Below are 19,633 nucleotides of genomic sequence, written 5' to 3'. Positions count from 1 at the left end.
TATATAACTAATAAATAATCAATATTGTAACTAATCTTACTAATCATAGTTCTAAATGATCTATGGTATAAATGTTAAAAGTTTGCAACTCGCTGTAATTTTGATACCTAATCTACCCACCTACGTTAAATAAAGTTTAACCAATACTTAACATAACCACTAATCCGTAATCACTATTAAACGGTTACAAGAAAAATATTATAATATGTAGTCATATAGTAATATATGATTATAGTTTAAAAATAACTATTTTTGTATATTTGTAATAATTGATTCCTAAATTATGGATATTATTTTTGTTGAATAATATTTTTCAATTAAATTTAACTTTTATGATTTAGAAGTTCATGAAATTATAAATGGGTAATAAATATAATAGTTTAAATACCAAAATATATCAACACTTAGGTACCAAAACCTAATCACATTACAAAGACACTGCTTGTGAATTTTTTTTTCTAAATTTCTAAAGTTTATGAATTTTTTTTTTATCTGGAAATTAATAGATTATCATTTAAAAATATATTTAAAACTTATGTAGTTATACAATCGTATGTTAATTCAATAATAATATTATAAATATATTATATATACCATTTAATAATATTATTATTAAATATATTATTACTATTATAATATAATATATATTTTTTAGATTTTTACGTTCCAAAGTTTTACATTGTACGGAAAACTGTGGTGGGTATGTATGTGATTATTTTTCGATATGATGTTTTTTGTACTGGAGTAAGTAAATAATAATGACACTGGAAAATATTAAAATAAATAATAAATTAATCCAAAATATTACTATAGAGGAAATATACTTAAAATCAATATGTCTCGAATAAATTCTAGCGCAATCTTCTCAGCTTTAATTCAATAAAACATGTCATGTCATTTACTTCGTTTAATTCTTCCGATGGATATTCACTATTCACAAGCACAAAATATTTATAACATAACAGAGCATGTGTCACCAAATGGCGAACCGTGAACACATTTTATCCGGCCCGCAGACAAAGAATAAATAACACATATTACGACAACATTATAATATGTGTTATTATTGTAAATTATTATTTTTGTTAAATATTATTGGTTTTTAAATAAAGTAAATATATGTATAGGTACTTAGAATTTTGAAGGCCCCCAAAAAGTTTTCAGATTCCTATGTGGCCCTTCAATAGTATTAATTGGTGACCCCTGACATGTCCACTTGCATGATGCACAAAAAAAAATTAAAATAAATACCATTAAATATTATAATAAACAAATATTTTATATGTTGTTTACCTATTTGTATTGGATACACTTTTATTTTTGAGTACGTGATCATATCTAACAAAACTAATTATAATAACGATAAAAAGGTTCTAATGACATTTTATTGAATCTGAAATCATAAATATATATTAAAATATTATTAGATAATATACGTTACATAGGTTCCTATAATATTACCTAATACCTATTTATAAAATAACTATGGCAGTGCTGCACGCAATTACAAACTATTTACATTACAAGTTCCTATAACCATATTTACTGTACCTATCGGCTATCTGTAATATTACAATCATACCATAACACTTAAATACGTTTATTCAAATATAGTTGAGTATAATACCATGTATAGTATAGAAAAATACAAAATCTAAAATTGTTGATATAATACGTATTATACGACTAGTACCTTTTGACAATATCTGTTTAAAAAAGCAATAATTATTGTGACAAAACATTTCATAATTCTTATGAATATAATATAATATCACCTGTAAAATATCTTGATATTTTGTGTTCTGCCAACTGTAATATGCGATTGTATAGGTAACAGGAGAAACTGGTTAATACCTACTATGTTTCAATGTCGCACTAATAACTGACACCCGACTCGTGTAGATACTATATTCTGCTCTATTATCATCATCGTGATAATATAGTATTACAAATTTTAACGTGAAGGTCATTAATAATTGTTGAGGCGTCTTACCTATTTTTTAGGAACTCGTGGCAACCATATTAAATATTAACTTTTAATACTAAAGCACATCAATCTTAAGCTATTGCCGCATAAAAAATTAAAAAAGTAGTAGGGGAACCTGTGTGGCTGTGTGTTATCCTTGTCAAGCCCAACCTCCCGCGATTCGTCGCTGGTTGAAAATAACAGTAATAATAATATAATTATATACGACGACGCATCGTCGACAGTCCGCGTGAATTGCATTAGTGTGTGTCCGTGATTCGACGGCACTAGGCTATTTTTTATCGAGATAATATTTGTGCAGGCAATTTTTTAATTATATTTATTTTTTATTAGACGCACTCTTATCGACACCGAACAGCGTTTTTTTTTTCCCCGTAAGTTGTTGAAAAAATGTATTATCACCTATGATCGTTACATCACCGACAATTGTCGTAAGACCGCGTTTTTTACATTTTTGTTGATGTGCTGTTAGAATCATATATTCGTAGTTATCATATCACTGACATCCGTTGAAACGTAAGTAGAACTTAAATTAATCATAAATCGTTAAATAATTATATATACAACTATAACACGTCTTTTAATTAATTTGTAAGCTGTATATAATATTATATATCTATATTCAAGTAATAATATGTTAATATTAAATTTATATTAATATATTATATTCCAATTATATTATATATTTTTTAAATAAACTCATAACTGTATTTTTTAAAAATCAAATAGGATTATTATTTGATTACATTTTATTATTTTAAGGAAATATAGGAATGAGTTTAATATACACGTTATATTATTAACTAATTGATCTCTGAGCAACAATTAAAGTATATAGAAAGTCGTGTATATAGTAAATACTTATATCTATAATGATAATTTATAATATTATATATTATTGTAGTAACAACTAATAATTAAAATTGGTAATATTATACTTTTATTATAACATAATAATATATTATCCAATTTATTTACTTATAGCTGATATAAATGAATAAATATGAATGTACGTCTGTATAAGTCTATAAGACTTCGAAATCAAATATAATCAAAATCATCGAATTTTTCACACATATTCCTTCAGATTCGGGGTATGTTCTTTGCTTCATTTTTTAACCCATATAGTTTGCTATAAAGTGGACACACTCGCATAGTCACACATAAATTTCGTTTTAACTCACGAAAATCGAATAATTGTTTGCTTATAAACAGGGCTAGATTTTAGTGCTAGTTGACCCAACTTACTTCACCATACGTTTCTGTTGATTTTTTTTTTTCAATAAAAGAAAACTATATTTAACTAATTATTTGTCTGCAAATTTACTGTGTACAATATAAAAGGCACCGTCCGTATGTTTGTAACTTATAAGTTATAGGTCTAAAAAATATTCGACCGGTTTAGACGGAAGTTTTAGAAATTGTTTTAAAAGTCCAAAAAGTAGTTGGAACCACTTTTAAAAATATCTCAAGTAATATATTCAATCCACTATGACCGGTGGATTGATCATTTCTCCAATTGAATACTAGAAAAGCTAGATAGGTACACCGAATCTTATTTGTGCATAAACTGAAATATATAAAATAAACAATATAAAAATGACATTTATGAACTGATTGGGTTTGCACTTACCTGCGATCTGAAGTTTGAACCTCCGAGAAATATGAACACAAAGCCCGTGCATCAATGATCAACCTGAGGTTACATTTGAATGTCCGAATTACGTAAACGTTTACTACCGCGTTGTTCAAGGCCACAATCTCTCAATTTGATTAAATCATATGGCGCCGTTATCATGCTAAAACGAGATACGCCGATATAACGCCGTATTTTATCTTTTATTTTTCACAGGGCAAAGTCTAGTTATACGGTTAGTTGCTTAGTTTTGTATAATAATTGATTTTCAGATTGATCTTAAAAAACAATGGTAACTAAAATTGATAAATTACATAGGTACACATCGGGTTTTTTCTTATTGTTAAATTTATATCTGTATATATTTTATATGAGGTTATATTTATTTTAAGAAGAATAATACTACTTCTATAATATGAATCTTTAATCCTACTACCTATTTTACTTTTTTATTATTAATGATCCATTTACATTATAAATATTATATAATATTAAACCTCAGTTGTTATATTTAAACTTATTTTTATGTTATCCATTTGAGAATATTTGTATAAGTTTTAAAAACATAATTAAAACACTAAATTAAATTTCAATAAGCAGGTTTAAAAAAAAATTGATTAACTTGCATAAATTAATATTTTATTTTTTTTTTATTTTGAACAATAAAATAAATATATTTTAATTTAATCAATTGAAAATAATGATTATTATAAACCGCATAAAAATAAAAATTGAATAAATTATAAAAAATGTTCACTAAGAAGTTTTTGTAATACCTATTATTTAATGTTAATACATTTTTAATAACTAATTTATTATATTATATAAGTTAAAACTTCAAAGTACCTACCTACAGATAAGATAATTATTTTAGAGGCTATCTATTGTTTAAGGATTCTTTTTCGAAATTGCGAAAAATTAAATTCTAACCAAATAATTAATTACTAATTATTATATAAATACTTAAAGTTTAGATAAGTACAAAAGTGAGCCAATATTTTGCTGGGTATTCACTCAACTCATCTAAATATTGATTACTTATAATTTAAATTGTATGAAATTCAATTTTAATACATAGAAATCTGAAATTCTCAGAAAAATATTCTGTTCGCGAATATGAAACTAAAAAAAGTAGGCAATTGGTACAACTCTTCTGTTGTACACTATAGGTGTCGAATATATCACTATTATGGGAGAATTACATTTTAATTCAATGATTTATCATTATATACGAAAAATCATTCTGCAGGTTAAGTATAGGAAGTCGAGAACGGTCTGTCAGGCTGAAACTAAACATTTTGTATAAGACTAGGCCAAAATATTTTTAAATTTCCCCCACCCTGTCAAAAAAATATTATAATTTGTATATTTTTTATGTTATAGGAGAACTTATTTAATTTATACAATTAATACTCTTGGCTTTGTTTTTTGTATAAATATTTAATAATAGACATTAGTTTTTTATATTATAATCACCTGTCACAATATATTCAAGTTTAATTGAATTCCAATAATTATTAAATGACAGCCTATTTTTGGTGAGGATAGATACCGTGTCATCGCAACGAAAATATTATACCTGTTGATATTAGACACTACCACACTCTTCTTATTACTTAGTTATATAAATATGCGAATAAACGTATTGAAATAAGTATGCCCAAATAAATAAATTAGAAATAAAAGTAAAAATACCAAAAAATATTTTCATTTGTTGATTTTAATAAAATATTTTAAAAACCTATTCTTATTTCTTATAATTTACTAATAATAACACCAGGTAAAAGAAGCTATAGTAATATAACATGTGATAAAAATGGATATTTATCGTTTCTGTCACTACATTTCGGAAAAATTATAATGAAAACGGTTTTTTTTTTTAAATAAAATTTTTTTTTATAATATATTATTATGTGTTACTTATCTGAATCATTTTTGAAGCCGATAACCTGTCGGCATTAGGTAAGGCTGGCATGACCCATAGTTTGCCTATGCTGTCAGCCTATTACCAAGTATTTTAAATTTCATGATAAGTGTACATTTAGAATGGCATCATTTATTTTATTATTAATTTTACTTTAAGTATTGTATTAAAAAATATTGATATTATTTTATTTTTATTTAGTTTTTATAATTGTTTTCGAAAATATTGCATTTATTATATTATTAGTATTTAATAATTTTCATAATATATATTTATATACTATTATATCAACATTTTTTTGATTTTAATGAATTTTGTCAGTGTTAACTTCAAATGCATATTATAAAAAAATGTGAATGTATTGTTGATATTTTTATACATCAGATATAAGAACAATAACTTATGTAGAATTTTGTATTACATTTTAAAGGAATTTGAGCTGGCAAATAGTTTTTTATCAACAATCAAAAAAAAAAAATTTAATTTGCCATGTCTAAAAAACAACTCAAAAAGATTTTTTTTAAAACATTTTTGAAAATTTTATCGTAGAATAAAAATGATAATATAAAAATTTAATGAAAATGTCCAGTATTTACTGTTATTTTTTTATAAATTCAACAAAATATCAAAAATTGTTTAAAAAGAAATAATTATTTTACGGGTGGGTACTGAATAATGATTGTTGTGAAAATTTAAAATTCAAATGCAAAAAAAAAATTAATTTGGTCTTCCGGTAGAATTTTATATAGTTTAAAAAACATACAAAGAACCTTATATTAAATTTTCAAAAGTTAGGTATAAAAACAAAATTTTTAATGAATTTTAAATAACAAAATAATTTGTACATTTTTAAGATTTTAATAAAATTCTGGCTTAAAATACTTAATTAAATTAATCAATTTTAAATTAATCATTCAAAAATCAGAAACTGCTTTCAAAGTTGAAGATTGGAGCATTTTTTAATTACTTATAATGTACACACACTAAATAAAACTAAAAAAATACACTTATCAATACCCAACAATGCAATACATTATCGCTCCACTCGGATTCTAAAATGTGTTACACTTCACGGTTTTATACCTACCTAAGCATATTGAAAGTAATTAAAATATATGACTTAATCATTCTGAATTTCTATAAAAATACTTTTATCTATATTATTAATTTTTTCTAAATAGTTCATATATATATATTATATATACATAGTAGATATAAAATGCAAATATATTATATATAAAAAAATAACAGTAATTACTTTCAGTATCTGATAAAAGAAACACTTATTCGGTGATGATGATTTTTACTATTTTACATTTTGTTTATTAATATATTGGATTTATCTTAATTGATTCAAATTGTTATAAACATAATATTAGTATTATAACCGATTTAAATTTAAAAAATATATTATTTTATTTTATTATTATTCAAACAAATATCCTATTTATACGTGTAGTACCTAATTTTAAAAATTAATATATATTATTAGTTTATATTATAATTTTTATAATGTTCAACAACATTACATAAACAATACATTTTACTAAAATACAACGGTTATTTATGCCAAGTCAACTACTTGTGACTTGTAATAATAATGAATTATAGTGAGTTTTGTTAACGAAATCAATGTAGGTATGTACAAATTCATTGCTACAGTAGGATTATATATTTGTAAATCAATTTCAATTAGTTTTCTGAAAACTCTATATTTATTTACCTATACCATATTATCCAAAATTACATTTATTATAGTAAAAACAGTTGCGTAGTTAGAACACTTTAAATTTTAATCGAATCATTTAAAATGTTACATAATATTATATCAATATTTTGAAAATAGAAATATTGACTTAACTAGGTAAACACTATTTGTTGCGGTACACAAAGGTATTCTATTACACAAGCAAATATAAACATATTATTAGGTTTATTGTATTACTTGTATTACAAATAGCCAATAGGTAATGTTAATGTAATGAATTATGTTTAATAAACTATAAAGTCAAAATTATCATTTTCCCAGTTGAATCTTTGATAAACAAATCATATTAAAAAAATAAACTAATCTGCATTCTTGATTTATTATGTAATGATTATAATAATGAATATAATTATTAAATTAATTATACAGGATACAGCCATATACAATTAAATAATAGTAATAAGAAATCATTTTTTCGTCGTACATAACAAAATATTTGTCTCAAATAATTTATTTTTATACATAATGCATTAGCAGAACGCACTTATAAGTGCCGTAAATAAATAAATTATAAATAAAATAATACATTTAATAAAGTATTAGGTACCTAATCGAAATATAATCACATATTTTGATAAAATTGTGTCCACGGTGATAGTGCAAAGGCAGTATAATAATAAATGGACAATGGTCATTGATTAACGGAGAGCATCTTTCCAGATTTTAATAGCACTTTTTAATTTTCATTTCCAAATCTAACCTAATTATTATTTCATACATCATCGAAAACAACAATTTGTGTTATTGTTTCAAACGTTTATCTCGTTTCTATTTTCACACAAAATACATAATATATTAAATTAAAAATCAATGCACCGATATGAATTCGTCAATGCGATGCTTATACAATATATATATGTTCAGATTTCGTATAAAGTGTTGACTGTTTTTTCGGTATAGGATTTACCGGCACTAAAAATGCCTAATTAGATTTCTAAATAATGTTGTCCATCTTAAAATAATTAAGAACAGGCATATTTATACTGTTTCGAACATATTATTTTCCCGTTTGAATTTTATTTAATTTTTCTAATTTTTCTCAACGTATACAATTATCTAATGGCAAATAATTGTTATGTATTTTTGGTTTAAGGCACGGCCATATGTGTTATGTGCCTACCACAAGTGCTTATATAAAACACTGATTTTCCAGTAGGTTTTTGCAGTATTTTGCAGTAGGTACCTATAAATTATGATATATCGGTGCAGTGATATTATACTAGTAATACGTACTTAGCACAGCATCTCAATACCGTCAATCGAGGGGTATCCGGTATATAGTAGGGGGATGATGGGAGCTAATACTATTTTAACTGATATTTGTTAGTGATTTATTATATTTGCACACAATTAATGTAATACTATATAATATTAGTCACGGAGAAAAAACCCTACATAATACTTAATAATACGCGTGTACGGTTTATAGCTTTTTAAACGTATTCGAGTACATAATATAGAGTCGACCATACTAAATAGGTATAAGACTCAAACATACGGTTACTTGTTAGTGCCTAATATATAGTTCACCCGCGTTTTTCGTTCCTAGACCCGCCCCTGACACTTAGTGTGATGGTATATTATATCATTATAGTATTTAACGATTTACTGTTGTCCGTGCGCAGATGAAGTGCGTCGGGCTGTTACTGGTGGCCGTCATGGGCGCGCTGTCCGTCGCCGACGGCGCTAACATCCTCGGCGTGTTCCCCATCAACGGCCGCAGCCACTGGGTGGTGTACGAGAGCGTGATGAAGGCCCTGGCGGCGCGCGGCCACAACGTCACGGTGATCACGTCGTTCCCGCAGAAAGCGCCGGTGGCCAACTACACGGACATCGACGTGTCGGCCACGTTCCCGGCCGCGATGAACACGGTGGGCATCGAAATGGTGCTCAAATACCTGTCCAGCGTGTTCGCCAACCAATGGTTCATCGCCGACCATCAGATGAACATTTGCCGGAAGGCCCAAAAGCTGCCTCAGGTGCAAGCGTTGCTCCGCAGCGACATCAAGTTCGACGCGGTAAGTGATGTTGACGCGTATTATTATATATTACACGATTATATAATAGTATATGGGAATACGATGGTTTACGTCGTCACGATTACGATGCACGGCCTGCATAGTATAATAATGGTGTTTTTATTTCTATTTCATCAACAGTGACGACGACCTGTGTCCACATTTTTAATTCCATGATAAGACACATTTAAAAAATATAGTGTCATAAAATACCTATAGGTGCTTTAAAATAATATGTAAAGACATTTATTTGAAAAAAAAAACAAATATTTACCAATCTATAGGGTGTTTGCTATTAAAAAAATCACTCGACATGTGCTGCTGTTACAGCATAACATTAGTATTACATTGTAATTTATTTTATTTAAAGTATAATATTGTGTCATTTCACCAGAACATCTTACCTGTTAAAAAAGATGGGAAACGAGTACCTAAATAGGTTCATAGTATAAATAGATAATATCTTAAAATTTATTTCATTTAGTAAAATTCATAATAATATACGTAAAAGTCTTAAGTTTAACGAATAATGTTTTTGATTTATTATAAAATAATCATCATTGTTATTTGTCACTAATATAAGTGATTTCGTCTAAATTTGTGTCACTGTATTTTTTAGGCCTAGTATGAACTACTTTTGAGGAGCAATTTTATTAAAGTTTCATATCTTAGCTATAAAAATCTTCAATTTTTATAAATTGTTTACTTCAAAATACTTGTAATATTTGTAATTTTTATGATTTTGACGAATTCTGTAAAAATTGGAACTTCAAATGCTTATGATAAAAAATTGTGGTTGTTTATTTTTAATAATTTTATACATAATACAGAAGAACAACTTAAGTGGAATATTGTAATAAACTTTTAAGAATTTTAACTCAGTGGATAACTTTTTTATCAACATTTAAAGAAAAAGAAAATCAAAATTTTCTTGGGCCTATAAATAGCTCAAAAATAATAAAAATTATTTAAAAATTATTCCAGAAAATTATAATATAAGAAGAAAGATTCAAATATTGATACTTCTATAATATTTTTCTATTTATATTGTATAATGTATAATATATATTATTTTTTATTTATATACTGACTTATTGAAGCTAAAGCAACGATGATAATTGTTATATTTTTGTTCTTAGGTTTTCACAGAAATATTTGGAGCTGATTGTGATGTTGGTTTTGCTTACCATTTTAAGGCACCCCTATTGTCTATCATGTCCAGCTCACATCTACCATGGAGCTACGATCGTGTGGGTGGCCCAGACAACCCATCCTACATACCAACGATCGTAACAAGAGCAGCTGGAAAGATGAACTTTAAAGAACGAATGATCAACACTTTGTACTATATATACTTTAAATTAGCGTGGAAGTATTACAGTGAATGGCCAGCAAATGAACTGTTGAAAGAGAACTTTGGACCGGATGTACCTCACATCAACGAAATAGTTTATAACACTTCCATGGTGTTTGTCAACGGTCACTTTTCTTTGGACGGCCCACGCCCCCTAGTTCCTAATATGGTGGAAATTGGTGGAATACATGTTAAACCCCCCAGGCCCTTACCAAAAGTAAATACACACTACTAAATTAAATGCATATATATATACATTTATTTTTAATTAAACGTGGTCCTAAAAATTTAATAATTAAAAAAAATAAAACTAGACAGGATGTAAGTTCATACAAGCTGCATATACCGCAAAGGTGTAAAGCATAACTCCGTTTACCGTGGTACAATACAGGATGATGTATTGAAATAAAAATGTTATTGAAAGAAATAATAAAACCATACTCACTGAAATTTCATCAATATTTTTAGATCATTTATTAAAATTATTAAAAAAACATAACTATATGGCCTCTAGAATGTACTACTAAATTCGATTTACAACCAATAGATAATATAGTCACTTGAATCTTGGATACTATTTTTTGATAAAATATAATATAATTCCTAATATAAACATACATTTAAATATTATTATTCGCTTCTGATAATTAAAATATTTTTGTAATACATAATACGATAATATGATAAAAACAAGTTTTAGTTTTTTTTTTTGTTTTAATAAAATTAGCAACAATCTTATAGTATATTAAATTACTTTATTTGATTTTGAAACAAGTCTTACTCTAATTTTAAAACATAATGATGTACAAATCACGTCCTTGCGGATACTGAAGATCAAAAATTATTAACATAATATAATGGTTCCAGTAATCAATGTTTAAATGAATAATACTAAAAATAAAATAAACAGCTGTACATACTTATAAACGTGCATGGTCGTGTATAATAAGAAAACATTTTTCACAAGAAAAATAAAACAATAGCTTACTATCGTAAGTAAGAGATCAAATAGTTAATTAGTAATATACTAATTATCTAGTGCCAGTAATACTTAACAATTCATAACATACGGTATAATTACTATAATTTATAATGAAAATGACAAATATTATAGTATAATAGAAATGTCATATCGTAGGTTATAATATAAATAATAGTAGCACTAAATTCTCATCATTTTTTAATTGTTTTTTAAACAATATAACTAATTATTATATAATTACATGAAAAATACATATTTTATACGCATGCTTATATAATATAGTAGGTGCGTGTAACTAGAAAATAATATGTATACAGGTACATGTCATATAACCACGTATTAAAGCTTATAAATTTATTGAATCTTGTTAAAAATGTAAAACTGTTTTTTACTTACTAATTTCTATTATTGTTGCAAATAGGACATATTGAAATTTATCGACGACTCACCGAATGGAGTTATGTTTTTCACATTTGGCTCTCTAATTCGTGTATCTACACTACCACCAAATGTATTGCAAATGTTTAAAAATGTGTTTTCAAAATTACCCATCAGAGTATTATGGAAATATGAAGAAGAAATGCAAGACAAACCTGATAACGTCTATATAAGCAAATGGATGCCTCAAAGAGATATTTTGAGTATGTAATAAGTTAATGACATATATACACTTAATATTGAAAATATAACATATTTAAATATAATTTCACACACGAAAATCTAAAATTTGTTAAATACATTCTAAAGATTGTATTTCTAGATACTTATAGTAATTTAATATCATTTAAGGAATATTCTGCGGAGGTACAAATTTATTTTCTTTAAATGATAACCACGCTTTTTATATTTTTTTTTTGTTTTGAAATTCGTACGAATTATTTAACTTAATGTTAAATGTATTATTGATACCAAATAATCTTTAATAATAGTTTTACATACAAAATAAAATAGACGTAATTATATTATTTACTATAGGTTCGAACAATTTTTACAAATTATAAAATGCTAATATATTAATATTTATTACTATAGTGTTTAAATCATTTCAGACCACAAATCTTTAACATATTATCATGAGAAATTATCCTTAATATCTATGTACAGTTTAATAATTCATTAAAAAAATAATTTTTAACAGTTCATTTAGTTAACGTTAAGATGTACGAGTAACAAATTCTTGGGTGTTCTCGAAGAAACAAATCAAATAAAAAAATATATAATTTTAACTAGTAGAATGAGTGGCGTACTAATCATTATTCATACTAAAAGTAAACTTATTTTTTGTAAAGAAAAATATAAAATTTTATATTTTAAGGAATGTTGAAAGTTTACGTGTGAAAAAATGAGAGTGAAGAATGCCTATTTCTTGGTAAATTACTCTGTATATTATATATTATCATTATATATAAATCATAATATAACTCGTACCTATTAACAACTATTATTAACATAACTAAATACAGAATTTTAATTTTAGGTCATCCAAAAGTTCGTCTGTTCATGACCCACGGTGGACTGTTAGGGGTACTCGAAGCTGTACACTCAAGCGTACCAATCATTGGCGTACCGTTTTTCTTCGACCAACCTAGAAATATATTAAAACTAGTGGAACAGGGTTCAGGTATTTTATTGGACTATGAATCGATGACGGAGGATATTCTATACAATGCTATTACAACAATAATTAATAATAGCAGGTGAGATTGCAAACACAACAATTATTATGTCATTATTTTATCGCGTTTCCGTAATATTTTTCTTTTTTTAAATCGTTTTCAAATAGAAAACTTTAATGGTGTATATTACTCGATTACTTTAAATTGAAATCATCATATTAATGTTAATATTTTAAACCTTTTAAAAACCGTTTGTTTGAATATTTGTCAGTTTTTAAATCATACAACAATAAAATCATATTAAATTAATTTTATATATAATCAAGTATTGTAGTTGATTGTTTTAATACAATATATAATATAACGGTGCACGTATTTTTTCTAGTTACGCTATAAATGCGAAAAAACTATCAAAACGGTTCAAAGACAGGCCATTGAACGCAACCGAAAGTGCCGTGTACTGGACAGAGTACGTAATAAGACACAAAGGAGCGAAACACTTGAGAACCGCGGCCGTTGGAATGCCTTGGTGGAAGTACTACTTAGTTGATGTCATCGGTTTTATCACGCTAATCATTTTTGCTGTATTGTATCTAAATTACATTGTGTTCAAAACCATCTACAAGAAATTATTCAAAAAGACCGTAACCAAAAAGAAGGAAAAGAAAAATTAAAACATTAAATTTGTATTGTACCTGAATTACTATACAATACACACTATCGTACAAAACCATTTAACCGTATTTAGTTTAATTATACGTTTTATTTCAGCAGTAATAAAACGAAAATAATTTCTATTAAAATTATAAATTTATATTGGTACTTGGGTCTGAAAAAACTTATATTAAGGATACATGAATATTATTATTTACTAATTCATTCAGTTTTATATTTATTTAATTTGAATCAAAATTATGTACTGTCTTGAATAATTTTCATAAATAGCGATAATTCACTTTTCTGTAGTAGCACTGTAAACAAATTCTATGAGCATGTGTTTTCCATGTGCTAATATATATGAAATATTTTAATCGTATACACAACTTTTAGAAAAAAAAAATAACTACTTGTGTATATAATTAATGGTCTTAAAAATGAAAACACTATATTTTACTACAATGAGTTCTGATTTTGTATAATTACTTGTACTTGTACAAGTATTTTCTTAATATTTAATTAGTAATTACTTGTAATTTTAAATATATTTTATCTGTGATATAGTCAATATTACATTTTTTTTAATTTATATGATATAATGAAGGTTATATTATAGGGTAATATGCAATAACTCCTATACAATCGAAACCATATATCAACACAATTTTTAATTTGGAGTAAATACAAATTCTTAAATATGTATTAATTAGAATAAAAAATAATTACTATAAATAAAGAAACTTACTAATATTCATCATATAACTAAATATAATTAATATTTAATTAGAACTACGATAAACTAAACCCAGCTCTAGCTAGTGTACTATCACTATTATTATTATCAACTCTAAAATAGAAAAAAAACATAATAATTATCAATATTAATAAAAAAGACATATAAATATAACTATCTGAATTCTCTACTATTTTAAAATGTGTAAATGAAATAGTGCTATTACTTCCAAGTTCCGAGTAACAAGTTTTTTAGTACTTTTTTGTCGGTTAATTCGATCAATTATACTTGATCAATTTCTTAATTAATATGTCTTTATTTTTCCAAACAATATAATAGCTAACTCAAAGGAACACATTAAAAAATAAAAATGAAATATTTTATCTAAAATCTAAAGTTGGTATTTTAAATTAATACAAAAAACATTATTATTATAACTCGAATATGTTATAAAACCATTAACCATAACATAAAGTATAGAGATACATGACATATTATACAAGATTTTTGGATAAAACGATTAAAAATGTCTAATACTAAAGGTTTTCTTTTGTCTGGTTAGAACGATAATTCACTTTGTTTCAAAAATATTTTATAGTATATAACATATTATATAATATAAAATCGTATAATAGATATTAATACTTGATAATAAATATTCAATATGACACGTGTAACTAAATTATTATATTTAAAAAAAATGTAATCATTATTATTATTTTTTTTAATTATAATAAATAGAGCTATAGAATTTACACGGAATCATTATTTTTTTGTAACTTGTTATTTAAATAATAATACACCACTATTCTACGTTTATGTAAGTAAAAAATACTTTGATGTTTAATGCCACATGGCTATATAAGTTTCTATCATTATACGTCATTATTCTTACTCACAATTTATCTCTTAATTCTTAAATTATAGTAACTGATTAGTTATCAAGATTATTTGCCTTTATACTTTACAAAAACTTAATTGAGTTACCAACCTACTGAACTAAGGATTTTATAAAATCTAAAGTGGATATTATAATGACAGGAAATACTTTTTAAAAATAGGATTGATTTAATGTTAATAATATCCGGTGAAAAAAAATCAAAACAGATCAAATAACACAGTTAAAATAATGAATAAATAAATGTTAAAAATAATGAAAATTAGATAATATTAGCTAGTACTTATTACGTGAACTACATAATCTATTTTTCCAAATTTTAAACTATCCCATTTTTGCGTATACTAATTGTCATACTCATAATTGTTTTACCAGTACAGTGATTTGTATAAAGAGTATTAAAGATACACACCCAGTGACACAAAAAATTATTATATAGGTATTTAATAGTTAATCAAAAAGTTAAAAGTTTCCATATTGTAATTAAATGTTTTAAAAAAGTGCACAGTGGAAATAATGACATAGGCGATATTATGTCGAACCAGAAAATACTTTTATTATTCTATCGAGAACATTTTTCACGGATACTTTGTGATCATTTATACCTGTTTTTTATTACGCATTTACAGTTGATTGGACACGTTTCAATAGAAAGATTTATACAGTTTCTGCAGTCGTTGTGTAAGAGGTGGGCCATGGATCAACATTATTAAAGACAGAAAGAATGACTTGTACATAAATTATTTTTTTTTTCGGTTTATTTCTATCTGAAATTAAATAATATAGGACATTTTTTTACAATAATATTATATAGTAACATAATTACATAAATATCCAATACATTTATGTTTTATTACATGGACTTTGTAAACTATGTTGTTTACCATAAATGTTGGCCTTTTAAAATTAATAATTGTCTGAACTTTATCTTACGTAACAATTTAAACTACTATTAAGTACTTTTGCATCAGAAGAGAAAGTAGAAAGAACGTTAGAAATTGAATTCTCAACACTAAATTTTAATGTTTCTGACTGTGGTTGACTTTACTATATAGACATGTAATCCATAATTACTATAACACTACCATTGTTATTTAATATTCGCGTTGATTTTGAAATAGATTTGTAAAATGTATAAATAAAATAAAATAAACAATAAATATACATAATTTATAACAAAAAACTGAGTCACAAAATTAAAAACAAATGTCTCAGTCACTAACGTAGGCACGTTCCACTTGTCAACCGTTACATGCTTACACTTACATTGGTAGTTGGTACTTAGTATAGATTCTAAACTATTTAATTTTGTTATTTACTAGCAATATCGTCGTATGTCATGGCAACGAGAGCCGAAAGCTAACGCCTAAATACATAAATACATGTTGTTCCAATTGGTTTTACTTCGATATAAATAGTAGATCGTATCACTTTATTATGTTATAAAATAAAATAAAATAAATGTTTGTTTTTTTCTTTATCACTTATTACTTCACTTATATATTTATTATATTATGTGTTAATGCTCGAATAAAAACAATTATCTTCTCTTGTTTTAATTAAAAGTGCACTAAACTTTTCATACAAAATGTCTATATATTTTCCATTTTTATGTTTAATTTAAATATTTAAAACAAATTCAACATTTAAAATATCATTTGTAAAAACATCATTGCGTCATAGGTTTAGTATAGGTACGTGTCGCGATATTAACAAAGATATTAATATGTCCAGTATTCAGTAATCAAACGTTACAAAATTGTATTGTGGTATAATATTCAAGCGTAATAAGCGTATATACCTACTATCTCGTACAAATGTGCGATAATATTAATAACCAACCGAACGTACGTCTTAAACACAGATTAAAAATTTCGAAATATTGTGACAGAGCGATAACGTTTTAAATCTTAATAATACTATCGAAAATATCTTGCAGTATTATACACAACGTGTGGTCAATATTAACCAAACGGCAAACACTAATTTTAAATGTCAACAATCGCCGGGTAAATGGCTGCGTAAGGACCATTTTGGCAACATCCGCTACGAAATATGGTGTATGTCGACGTACGTCGGTGACTGTCAACATTAACCTATACTGCCATCATACTATTTACATAAAAACTGAATTTCATAAATGCATTAGGTTGTTACTTGTAAGTTTTATACTGTTGAATGTACAGTGTAAAAATGTCTGTTTTCAGGGTTATGTTAAAAAGCTGTGTTATATCGACGCTGTTTAAACAGGTGCGTTCATTGACTCATTGTTAACCTACAAATTGCGTATAGTACTCAAAATATACATTAAAATTATACAAATTATTACGATTCAAATTGGATAAGTTGTCAAACTAACGATCCATAGCATAGTATATAGATATTGGAATAGGTACCTAAAATTATCATTTTTGCTATCCTTGTAATACTGTTATTCATACTTTTGGTATTTCTGACTGATGACGTAATTATAATATAATATAATCATAAAATATTATAAACTATGATGTATACATTATAATATAATGGAAATTAATTTTAATAAATAACTTTTACACAGGAAAAAATCTAAAATACAAAGTCAGGTAGATCAGTTTTTACGTTTAATATGTTTCAAATTTCCAAAATTAACAATGGGTTTCAAAGGAGTGCCTATATAATATATATATATACATATATATAAATAGTAGCTATATACCTACTTAAATTTTAAATTTAAACTGTATATTATAGTGTGGTGTATTATTCAAATTGATTAAAAAAAACTATATTATAGAGAGCGTCGGTACAAGCAAAAAGCACAAATTAATGATGCTACAATTACGATATATTAACGTTTAAAAATGTGATGGTACTTGTGAATTTGTGATGATGTTATCAATACTAAACAGTAATTGAGTAATTTATATTTCTTGTAGTAAGTTAACATATAACTGCCTAACAGGTTTAATACAGTTTAACAGTTACACAAATTTCAAATATTTAATACATTTTTCCCCTAACAAACGATACACTAGTGAATTATACTTGGCTATATATAATGTTATAATAATACAGTATTTAGTATAAAATAAATATAATGTTATTATTTCAAAGAAAATAATTAATAATCGTCCGAGTACTTAAGTTCTATAATATACATTATAGTAATATAATTTAAATAATGAATATCGCAGTATAATTGACAGGGTCTTATCAGCTAAATGCTGATTATGCATATTGTGTATATGCTAACAGTTGAACCAGCATAATGTGACTATAAATACATGACAACATGACGTCGGATCCGCGGACGGTGATATAAACAATACCTTCTTTACTAGAGCGTCAGTACAGTATTATTCTATAAAAGATATAATATACATGCGCTAAAACACAAACAATACCTAACGAGAGAAAATACGTGGGTATACGTAACAAATAACAACTATAACAACACTTGTCAATTGTCACACTACTGGCCCGCTGGTATATTGACTGTCATCGTTCGTTCGTGTAATACAACTTGCCACTTGGTATACCTATTATGCTTACACTTTTAACCGAAACTGTATCGGTTTTCAATGATATATATTTTTTCAACAATTATTATATAATATATAGTGTCCTGGTGTCCGAATATAGAGGGACGGCCAAGTGAAAATGCGCACATACGCATATATTTTTTTCCTCTCCGTATATATATTAATAACATGTAAAAAACATACAATATCTTACATTGTGCGCGCATAATAAAATTTATTTATTTAATGAATACAAATTGCGTAAGTGCGTATGATATACACAAAAATAGGTAAAAAAAATTATATAACAATAAATGTAGATATATGTGTTACACGTGCACTGCCGTATAGGTAATGATTAATTTTTATATTACACGGCTTAAAATATGGTTTTTAAACAATTTAGTTTGTTTTTTTATTTTTTGCAAATGTCATACTGTCGGGTTGGGTGAGGGGGGGGAGAAGTCCATATTGTCAAAAAATGCGTGGTGGTGAAACGCCGTACACCTGCATGCAGCCATGCAGGCATGGTCGCATGGGAACGGATGACAAACGAC

At 25.9% G+C, this 19,633-nt stretch overlaps 1 protein-coding gene and 1 long non-coding RNA gene across 3 annotated transcripts; one reads left to right on the top strand and one right to left on the bottom strand.

The window, feature by feature from the left end:
* Window positions 1-672: 672 nt before the first annotated feature.
* Window positions 673-2,016, bottom strand: LOC132917147 (uncharacterized). Its single transcript, XR_009660251.1, has 3 exons — window positions 1,776-2,016; window positions 825-1,393; window positions 673-764 (listed from the first exon to the last, which is right to left on the bottom strand). It is a non-coding gene; the product is annotated as an uncharacterized LOC132917147 (long non-coding RNA).
* Window positions 2,017-2,192: 176 nt separating this feature from the next.
* Window positions 2,193-14,018, top strand: LOC132917144 (UDP-glucosyltransferase 2-like). 2 transcript variants are annotated; one of them, XM_060977742.1, is made up of 6 exons: window positions 2,193-2,503; window positions 8,941-9,333; window positions 10,473-10,904; window positions 12,091-12,310; window positions 13,147-13,366; window positions 13,671-14,018. In XM_060977742.1, the coding sequence occupies exons 2-6, from the start codon at window positions 8,941-8,943 to the stop codon at window positions 13,957-13,959; spliced, it is 1,554 nt and encodes a 517-aa protein (XP_060833725.1). In that variant the 5' UTR covers window positions 2,193-2,503; the 3' UTR covers window positions 13,960-14,018. The 2 variants fall into 2 exon arrangements, with proteins under 2 accessions (XP_060833725.1, XP_060833726.1); XM_060977743.1 differs by lacking the exon at window positions 2,193-2,503 and adding an exon at window positions 2,966-3,081.
* The last annotated feature ends 5,615 nt before the right edge of the window (window positions 14,019-19,633 follow it).

Source organism: Rhopalosiphum padi, chromosome 1, assembly GCF_020882245.1.
Source record: "Rhopalosiphum padi isolate XX-2018 chromosome 1, ASM2088224v1, whole genome shotgun sequence".
NCBI lineage: Eukaryota > Metazoa > Arthropoda > Insecta > Hemiptera > Aphididae > Rhopalosiphum > Rhopalosiphum padi.
The sequence above is the reverse complement of the archived record's forward strand: the minus strand, read 5'-3'. Positions and strand labels throughout refer to the sequence as shown.